At 42.0% G+C, this 11,067-nt stretch overlaps 1 protein-coding gene across 1 annotated transcript in view; it reads left to right on the forward strand.

Moving 5' to 3' along the window:
• The first annotated feature begins 734 nt into the window (after positions 1-734).
• Positions 735-11,067, forward strand: part of Lnp1 (leukemia NUP98 fusion partner 1) — an 18,722-nt gene continuing 8,389 nt past the window's right edge. The window contains exon 1 of the mRNA XM_005344950.2: positions 735-1,060. Coding sequence (XP_005345007.1) covers positions 902-1,060 — 159 coding nt within the window. The 5' untranslated portion in view covers positions 735-901. The remainder of the gene's footprint in view (positions 1,061-11,067) is intronic.

Here is an 11,067-nt window from a genome sequence, read left to right on the forward strand (position 1 = left end):
CACATTTCAAAAATACTTGCATATATACTGACAAGTGCGAGTTCTGGAACTGTAGCTCTTTTAATTTTAGAAAGAATAGGAAGACTCAGGAGTTATACATTTATAGAAGTTTTATGAAGAAAGCCAGATACAGAAACCTCTTCAAAGAATTATGGATTAGAAGGGGTTATCAGGAGCTTTCTTGAATCCTAGAAATGTTCTGTGATTAGCCAGTTACAGTGGCTGACAGAATGAGAGTATACATACATAAAAATTTATTAAGTTGTACATTTAAAATGTTCATATTTTATATGTATCTTATGTCACTTATATCTTAGTATGTACAGATAATGCTTAAATAAAAAGCTGTCCAACTTGACCTGGAGACAGATTTTTTTCTCCATATCATTTTATTTATTAGAAAAACATCTAGCTTTAGACATGACATGCCAACAGCTCACTACCTAGAGAGCTGCTGCTTTCTGCCTTTTGAATGTGTCCCTATTTCAGAGCCCAGCTTGGAACTGACAAGCATATTGTGAGGGTCACGCTTCATCACCGTTGACAGCTGGAGATGCTGCCACATGCCTTTGGCAGAAAGGCTCAGAGAAAACCAGGCAGTGGACTGTCTGCCCTTCGGCTGCGAGGCACAGCCCTGGAAACCGGAGGATTAAACAGCCTCTCAATTTAAAGAGACAAGGGGGAGGGGAGTGTGGGCTGCAGAGTTTATAAATAGACATTGCTCCAGGCTGCCTGATGATGAAGTGGTTGTTTGGTAAATTTTTCTTTTTTAAGGATACCATTATCAGAGACCATTTCAGATACCAGTTTCGTTTAGTGTTCTGGGTGGATTCATCAGATCTTGGGGTACTATTTCTGCCAGTTTTAGGGGCAGGCCTTTAATATTTTGAGTCACATCTCGATGGATCACAGAGATGATGATGATGATGATGATGTGTCTTTTGCCAAATGGATGAGTAGCTTTTGGGGTCACAGCTGGAGAGACAAGGATGAGCGAGGACTCCGGGACCAGCACCGACCACATGAAGCCAGCTCCAGGAAGGCTTCCCTGCCATGCCCAGTGAGTTATCATAAAGTCAGGGGGAGCCGGAGTGGCAGGGAAGGGGGTTCTCTTAGAGAATATTTGAGGAGTTCTTTGGCTTAAATTAATATTTCCAAACCTTTGTCCATTCTTATAAAAAATTCTTTTTCTGTGTTTGAGTTGCCTTTTGAGAGAACTGTCTTTTTTAAGTTTTAAGTAATAGTTTCTTCATTTTCAGGAACCTACAATATCTTGAACTACTGCTCATAGTCCCCGATAAATCAGAATTCATACCACCGAGTGACAGTGTTTGGACCAAAGGAGAGACATTTGTAGTTGTTCTGTATAGGTGTTGAAATAGTGAAATTAGATCATGCATATGATGACCTTTAAGGGACTGGAGATGCCAAATAGCAAATCAATGCCTTTGATAAATATAATACACTTTTTTCTTTTGGTTTCCATAGCTTTTATGATTAGAGAAGGAACAACTGTCAATCCCTTCCCATAGCAGCTGGAGGCGCCGGGCACAGTGTTAGAGGGAAGCCCCCAGGAGCGGGTCGGCAGGCTGGGCCAGGTCAGGACTCCGGCTGGCACAGTGCCTTCTTCAGCTGCTGTGCTGGCGGGCTTCACAGACACGCCGTCTGCTTCCCAGGTACACAGCAGTAATAATGCCATTTCTTTTTCACTAGTCACTTAGAATTCCAGCTAGTATAGACAGCTTACCCAAACCCCTTCATTGCCAACCCCGGAACAAAGTAAACTTGTGGGTAAACCTATTGAAGGTCAGTCCCAGGGGCCCAGGTCCACAATGAGTGTACAGTAATGTGTTCAAGGAATTGCTTTTACTATCATTGGTCAACAGCTTGAGGGATGAGACTTTTCTGAGACACAGACATTTCAAATAGCCCCTCACCACATGAACGGGCAGTCCGCAGGGTCAGCGGAAGTCCGTCCTCACTTCCATTCCCTTAGATGAAGAACGAAGCGAGGCTGAGTGCAATCTGTGAGATTCCGCTCCAACCTTCCAGTTCTCTCGTGTGGTCTCATGCAATCTCAGCAGAATTAAATGTTTCAGACCTAATGAGATCTTCAAAATCTGTGAACCGGGAGTACGATTAGCTTGAGGCTTCCAGGTATGAAGACCAGACAAAGGCAATAAGAGAAAACTGTGATTGGCTGTATTGCAATGGCTTCCTAGTGTCACAGAGAGTATGAAAAGAAAAGAAGCCCCCTGCTTTACAAAGTATAGTTTCCCAAATAAACTTGAGTTTCTTATACTTTTAAATATATATCATCTACTTTGTCTAGGAAGTTCATGTTCAGCTTGCAGCATTTGGGGGGTTGAACCATAGATTTACCATCAACAGCATTTCTCAATGGGATACATATACTGTATTTTTCTGCTTGTCTCTAACTTGACTGTTTCCTTCATTTAACCTGGCGAGAGTCTCCAGATAAGCAATCTGTTTTGTAATTAATGGATTAACATGATTGTAGGTACTTTAAGAGGCAAAATGTGGAACAAAATTTAAAATCTGAGCGCCAGAGAAGAGGCTGGGAACAGTGCACACCCAGCCCACAAGTCAGAGAACACAGAGTCAACATGGCTGCAGGTCCAGAAAACAAGCCTGCCAGTTCTCCTTCGTTTAAATAAATAATGCTGTCTATTTGTAAATCAAATCTGGGTTTTATTACCAAAATGTGCTAGAATTTTTCTCATTTTGGAATAACATGGTTTTCGTTTTTCTTTGAAAATTATTTCTCGGAGAATTTCACACAATGTGTTTTAACCTTGTTTGCCCTCTAACTCCGTCCACATCTGCCCATGCTTCTCTTCCTACCCCACTTCGTGTCTCTTCCCCCCCAGCAAGATCAATTTGTAGTCTGTGCTGCTCACGTGTTCTCAGGTGTGTGGCCTTACACTGCAGCTTGGTCAACCTATCAGAGGCTATGCTATCAGAGAAAACCTGCCTCTCTTCCTTCCGTAGCTACTTGACTAGGGGTGGAATGTCGTGCCCCCCCCCACGCCGGGTGGGGATTTGGTTTAACTTGAGCTTTCACGGGTTTCTGTGTGTTGTCACAACCATTGAGTTCACATCTCGGTTTCTCTGCTGTGACCATCCACCACCTCAAGCTCTTACATTATTGCCACCCCCTCTTTCACAGACAGTGATCCCTGAGCTTTTGGGATGTATGTTCTATTTAGGGCTGGACATTCTGATGTCACTTATTTCCTGCACTTTGGGCAGTTGTGGGTCGCTGTGCTGATTATCATCTACTACATTCAGAAGCTTCTCTGGTGAAGGATGCCGATGCACTAATCCACGGTATAATGACAGGAGCTAATGATGAATAGCAGTAGGTTCTCTCCTGGGGTCTGTGCTCAGTCTAGCGGTTGGTTCCTGGCCCAGTAATGGTGCCAGATAAGGGGTTCATCTTGTTGAGTGAGTCTTAAATCCAATCAGAAAGTCGCTGATCACCCTGCGACATTTGTTCCACTATCGCGCCGGTGGACGTGTCTTCCCAGGTCAGTTGTTATTGCAGTGCACAGAGGGAAACATCTGGATGAGATTAGTGGTTGTTTGTCTTCCTCAGTAGCATGCCTCCCCACACTGTGAAAAGAAACCTGTAGGGGTATAGCTTCTAGGTGAGCACCAGCTTGGTGGCTCCATCTTCTACATCTCAAGAATGTGGTATCCTCAGGAACAGGGTCTGTCAAGTTCTGGTCAATAGTGGTTTTCAGTTTTTGTGTTTTGTTTAAATTTCATTAATAATGATTAACTGTTTTGTTTAAATCTCATTAATAATGATTAACAAGGATGCAGTCTCTCATTCTCTTTTCTTTTTTTCCCACTGCTCTAATCAAAACCTCTTCCCTCTCTAAATCTAAATAATTGATTCACTGTTATTAAATGAATAGGCAGTTTCCTCCTTGCCTGTACTGAATGTGCTTTCTAATCCTTCTTTCTCAGTCTTATTGGTTAACACAGCAACAGAACATTAATTCATTCAACATATTTATTGAACACATATTTTGTTCACAGTATTGTGGCAAACATGGGGATTATGAAATAAAAATAGACACATGATCTCTAATGCTTGTGGAAATGTTAGTCTAGTAGGAAATATAAGCTGACAGAAAGAATGAAGTGTAAATCTGGGTGAAGTCAATCCTCATAGAACAATGCTTTTTGTTCAGACTCAATCTGTGATTGCTGATTTAAAGAACTGGAGAACTGTAGCTGTAACTTATTGCCTTGGGTGAAAAAAAAAAAGAAGAGAAGATGCAGCCTATTATTATACATTCCGCCTTCCCTTTCCATCACCACAGGGATACAAAACAGAGGCAAGCCTGTTTCCATGTTAACCATTTATTCTGATCATTGTGTGAATCCATTTCTGATAGCTTAGTGGATCTGACTGTCTGCTCATCTTCGCAGCTCACTACAGTTCTTGCAGTCTTGTTCTGCATCACCTGAGCCCTGTGTGAGGGACCTTGCGGTTATGAAACATCACTTAGGGAAGAGACGGAGTGCTGACTGAAGAATCTTCAGCTCTTCCATGCTCCAGGGCAGACGCCATGTGTGACTGTCCCTGTGATGTCATTTGAAGGGAACAAGCAAGTTTCTACAGTCCACATTCAGCATTCTCTTTTTCTTCCTTCAGATCCCATTTCTCTATTTTATATCCTTTTAGAACATTTTCAAATTAAAGTAATAAATTCTCAAAATTTTCATCTTTGTCCACGATGCCCCAAAGGGTGGTTACATACTTACTCCTATAGCAGGTCCCCTGTAGTTGTTCACTAATGGGGTACACTGGAACTGGACCCCAAAGTTATCTCTAAAAAGCTGGAAAGGACAGATACTGTAATATTTTATGATTGGCGGTGAATGGCTTCTCGTATTTTACATTATATGCCTACTCACTTTTAATAGTTAGTCATTCCATAGTTAAAGAGAGGGAACGGCAATAGTAGAACTGTTTTCCTCATGCTCAGTGGTCTTTACTTCCTTCTCTGGGATGAGGGGAAGCTGTTATACAGGGTGTAATAGAGGGTGAAAGATTTGGAAGGAGCTCTGCTGTTGTCTTCTGCTTCCACGGGCAGCATGGCTCCAAACAAGGTCCTTAATGTCCTTGCTCAGATTCCCCTAAATGGGACCAGTGGTAGTCATACCTCCATCAGGAAGGTACCATGACTTTCAGTGACTAATATACATAAATGCTCAAGACAGCACCAGGTACCAAGTAAGTACTCACTATTATTAGAGATCATAAAACATTGCCAAAGAAAACCACTAGAATACTGAAAAGAGAAGGAAGGAAACATCCACACATCGCACAGCAAACCAGTGAAGTGGGCTCATTCTAAAGGCCTCATCGACCAAACTGCTTCTGTCAAAACCCTCCTGCTAAGTTACAGCCATATTCTGAGTTACTGGGAGCTTCAATAGACGAGCTTCAGAGCAACACAACTCACACTGAAGCAATGACCAGTGGCTAGATCTAAGTAGCTTGTTGACACATAGATCTCAAGGCTTTCAGGAAATGCTCTACACATTGAGAGTCCTATGTCTTGTACTCTTGTTACTGTTGGCGTTGTTTAAATATGTTTTTAAATGATAACCCAACAGATACAATTGCTATTTTATGTAATCATTGACCATTTTTATAATCTTGATGAAGAACATAAGCATTTTTCCTCTAGATCTTTCATATAAAAATCATTTTTTTTCTATTTTTTGAGATTACAATACAGTTATATCATTTACCCCTGCTTTTTCCTCCTTCCAAATTCTCTCACACCTCCCTTCTTGTTCTCTTTCAAATTCATGGCCTCTTTTTCATAATTGTTGATTATCTACATACATAACTTATATATAATATATGTATATAATATATATTCACAAATACGTAAGTACAACCTGCTCAGTCTTTATAATTTTACTTGTGTGTATATTTTCAGGGCTGGCCATTGGTATTGGATAACAAATTGGTGTCTCATCGCTTGAGAAGACTATTTCTGCTGCTGCCTGTAGTTCTTCGTGTAGTGTTGAGGCCTCCTGGGCTTTCCCCATGCACACATTAGCATGTTTGTTGGCCTTTTGTAGACAGCTGTGTTGGTGACACTGTATAGGAGTAGTTTCTGACTTTCTTAGGAGACACAATCTCACAGCAGACTCCCTAGTCCTCTGCCTCTTTCAATTTTGTATGCACCCATCCTTCCTGTGTATATCTAACCCTCGGTATGAACAAGTCAAGGGGCCAGGGACTACAACATGGCCCTTGATATGGTAGAGCAAATGGCCAAATGGTAGAGACACACTGGACAGTTGGCCAGAACATTGGTTACAGTGGTGTAGTGTCACAAAGGAGAGTTGTGGGATCCTAGGACAGCCTCTACTAGAGACCCAACCCAACCATAGTGGCTGATAAAGGCTTTATGGGGAATTACTGTTTATTCTGAGAGTGAAAATGATTACCCAAGTCAAAGTTGAAACAACAGATAGAAAATAAACAAATAAACAACACAAACAAATTTTATACTCAGGAATGAGTACACTAATTACAAGCTGGAGTCCATGCTCTGTCAAGTGTCAGGTATATGTAATGAAGGAGGAAACAGTAAAGTCTTTTTATTAGCAGAAAGGGAGGAACTCACATGCCCTGGTTATAAACAAAGGCCTTTATTTTTGAAGACACAAAGCAGGAGTCACCATCTGCTTGTTGGTGGAGATGCCATTGTTGGAAAGTGTCTTGTCAGAGTTGTTACAATTGTGAAAAAGTCTGAATCCTTTTACACAAGTATGGATTTGTGTAAGAAGTATGAAAGCCATCCTTTGTTTGCAGGACTTTCTTGTGGTTGGTTTGTTTGTTTGGTTTTGTACATTTGTCTGTTTTGTGAGGAAAGTTCTACAACAAATTGTCAGGCAGGCAGAGTATGAACACTTCTCTTTCCAGTCTTGCTTGCTGAGGTTTTTCTGGGTTTGGCATGATAGAGGACATCTTCGTGTCAGAGGTTCTCTTATTTTATTTTATTGAGTTAAGGCCTCACTATGTAACTCTGGCTTGCTTAGAACTCACAGAGATCCACATGTCTGTGCCTCCCGAGTGCTGGAATTAAAGGTGTGAGACATCAAACTCTGCTTTTATCAGTGGTTTTCACAGCCCTTAGGGATGAGAAGAGAGATGGCAGTGGATGAGATCACTGTAGGGAGGACCCCCTCCATAGTTACTATTCTGTGCAAGAGAAGAGACCATGGAGGCCAGGGTCACTTGGCTGAGCCGGGACAAAATGAAAAGGTGGTGAGTTCGTTGTTGTTTTAACTATCCTGGCTGCTTTGGGAAACAAAGGAAGTGGGAGTAGATACAAGATGTGCACTCCCAAGAGTGTGCATTAGGTGAACAACACTAATCTAATGAAGGATGATAATGATGACTTGGACTGAAAAAATGATTGGTTTTGAGAAGGGGAATCTGCCGGCTGCACATCTGGGTGTTGAGGGCAGTTCCTCAGACAGTGCCCTGAATCCAAGGGAATGGTACTGCCATCCACTGAGTGTGGGGACACTGAATTGTGATGGGACACCTTTTTTTAAAAAAAATATTTAGTGTTTGCTCTAGAGTTTACAAGTTCACTTCTATAAAACATGGCACCACCTCACGGGAAGGAGATCACCTTATAACCACAAAAGAATCCCACTTCCTCCTTCCTGTTCCTTCGATCACTGCTGTCAGTTCACATGTATGTGAGCATGTAATTATGTATGTATATATGGCATGCATTAGCACATAGTATACATATACACACATATGATATATATTAGCAAGTATGAATGATATTATTATCAATTGGAATAAACTTCTGATTGTTGCAGATAAATGAAGAAAAAGTAAAGTGATGTTTTCTTTACTTTCACTGACTCTTTTTGATGCACTTCTTTTTCTCCATGCAGACCTGTTTCTAAGATGTATCGTTTTTCTCTTTGCTTAAAGAGCTTATTGCAAAATATTGTTGGCAAAATAAGAATCAGCTAGCATCTAAGTTCTTTAATTTTGATTTGTCTGAGAAACATTTCTCCTTCACCTTTGATGGGCAACTTAGTGTTGTACAGAGCGCTGAACCAATGGTGCTGTCTTTTTCCTTTGCTCTCTTCTTGCTTGCACAACTTCTGACCAGTCAGACTGGGTCTTATCTTATTCCTTTGTACATGTTATTTTCCTTTGGTCTCTCGTTTTCAATAGTTTATAAGGGATTTGCCCAGGTATGGGTGTTCTTTGTTCATTGAACTGGTCTTTCTTGGTGTCCTCCCATTCAAGTATTAGGAAATCCCAACCCTGCTTAGCTTCCGAGATCCTACAAGATTGGGTACCTTCAGTATGGTATGACTGTAGACCTTGCCTCCTAGGTTTGTAATTTTGATATCTGACATTAATTTGTAAGGATTCTCAGTCATTATTTGCTTTAAACGTTTCTGTTCCTTTTTTCTACTTTCATCCCTGTTAAAATGCTATGCCCCCTGTAGCTGCTTCACAGTCCTTTCTGCTTGTTTGTCTTGTATACTTTTGTTTTCAGTTCTGTTTTCTTTGCTTCTCCATGTTTGAAGTTTATATTAATCTATATCCATATCCCCAAGCTCAGAACATCTGTCCTTGGCTGACTCCAGTCTTTTGACAAGGCTACAAAAGGCACCCCTCATGTCTAACTGTGGCTTTGGCCTCTACCATTTCTTCCAGTCTTTTCTTAAGTTTGGATTCTCCTTGATGACACAGCCCATCCATCTGTGGTTTTTATATGATATCTACCTCCTAATAGTGCTACTTCTTATGATATTAGAGGGGCCAATTACATCCAAACTGCTACATTCCACTCCCTGGCCCTCCACAATCTTGTAACAATGCCATAATGCAAAGTCTAAGTTAAAAAGTTCCCATGGTCTATCATAGTCTCAAACTTGTTTCAAAGTCCAAAGTCTTTTCTGAGACACATGGCAATCTCTTAACTGTACTCCCTCTGTTAGGAAGAAATCCTAAGACAAGCCGCTCCACTGGCACAAAGAAATCCAATTAGGTCAGATTAAACCGAATTAAAATGCCCATTGTTTTATTAAATACAGTGCTCTCGGATGGCTGAGCACATGGCGGGGAGACAGGAAAGCAGAGAGCATATGTAAACCCCCAACCACATGTTCCTCTTCTGGGAATCCACTTAAATATCCTGTGAGGGTAATCCTGACCTTCCTCAGGACCTGGCATGCTGGGATTTGGAGTCCAGACCAAAGCAACTCCCAGGCCAGGGGGCTGAGATGGACGCCAGGGGCTTGGGTTACACTCCCGACTTAACACCCTCTGTAAAGTCAAAATCAAAAGGCAAATCTGTAATGGTAAAAGTAAAATTCTGCAGGTCCCAGAGTAGCTGCAGTGGGCAGTGGGCCATGAGACCACTCTTCATGTCCCTGAAGTGGTGGCAGGCAGCGGATTGTGAGTCCTGAGAGCAGCCAGTCCCAGGCAGGGACGTGTAGTTCCCCAAGTAGCTGCAGTGGGCCATGAGGGGCAATGAGTCCCAGGCATGGAGCCACATGGTAGGTGAGAGATCTTGATGGGGCAGCCAGTCATACAAGGAGAGACAGATGGATAGGCACAACATGCAAAGTGAGGTTGGATATTTATTTAGTGAGTTATGGAAGGGAAGGGGAGAAAAGGAGAAGAGCACAAAGAGAGGCAGATTGAGAGAGAGAGAGGGAGAGAGAGACAGAGAGAAACAGAAGGGGAAAGGGGAGAAGTGGGGAGAAGAGAGAGACAGAAGCTGCCTCTTAGAGAGGAAGCTGTAAAAGAAGGGACTCAGGTTGGAAGCTGAAGATCAGCTTGCCTCCACCCCCACAGAGGGGGTGGGTGTAGCTTGTTTCTTAAAGGGACAGAGCAGACTATTACAAAATCACATACTTCCAACATATAATGGCATTACCATTCTAAAATGTAGGGAGGGGAGCACAGTGAGAAAATACTGGACCAAAGCAAGACTGAAAACCAGCTGGGCAAACTCAAAACTTTGCATCTTCATTTCTGATGTTGAAACGCTCTTTAGATCTCCAACGCTGTTCAGCTTTGTTGACTGCAACATACTTCTCTCTCTTGGAATGATTCCACTCCCTGTTAGCAGATCTCCTTGGCATGTATCCCACACTTCTGGCATCTCTAACATCTTGGATTCTTCAAGGCAATTCAGACTTCAACTTCACACAATGGCCTCTATACTAAGCCTTTTTTTTTTTTTTTTCTGCAACAGTCCTGACACATGCCTAGCCTCAGCGGTTTTATTCCATAACTCCTTTCTTCTGTCCTTAACTCCAAAGCCAGAACCATGTGATTGAAGCTACCAAGTTCTGTTGCTTGCTGGGGCTGGAAAATGACCCCTTTGTTCACTTATCTTCACTGGCTTTCTGTCCTTCACTGCCTAGGCTTGGCTATTCTGAAACTTGCTCTATAAACCAGACTTGCCTCAAACTCAAGAGATCTACCATCCTCTGCCTTCCCAAGGCTGGGATTAAAGGTGTGTCCTGCCATATCCAGCTCTAAGCTTTTCTTTAGTTTCTTTCCCCAAGTCAGAAATTTAAATTTAGCTGGGTGGGATCTTGTCCTGAGGTCATCATTCCCTTTGTTACATTTCTTAATCTGTTTATCTCCTTGAACACAGGATTTAGCTCCATTCCTCTTCCCCGATGGTCTTTTACCTCCTCAAAATTTCCTTTTTGTAATTTACCCTGCTCAGTTTGCTCCTTTTCATTAAATAGCATCATTAGAGTTACCACTAATATTCACATGACACAATCTATACTAGGCTGTTTTGTGATTTCACCTGCCTGTAATGATCTGTTCTGTCCCTTTATCCTCCTGAATATTAACCTTCATCAGGCGATGAAAGGAGACAGAGACCCACATTGGAGCACCAGACAGAAATCTCAAGGTCCAAATCAGGAGCAGAAGGAGGGGGAGCACGAGCAAGGAACTCAGGACCACAAGGGGTACACCCACACACTGAGACA

This window comes from Microtus ochrogaster, chromosome 2, assembly GCF_000317375.1.
Source record: "Microtus ochrogaster isolate Prairie Vole_2 chromosome 2, MicOch1.0, whole genome shotgun sequence".
NCBI classification, from domain to species: domain Eukaryota; kingdom Metazoa; phylum Chordata; class Mammalia; order Rodentia; family Cricetidae; genus Microtus; species Microtus ochrogaster.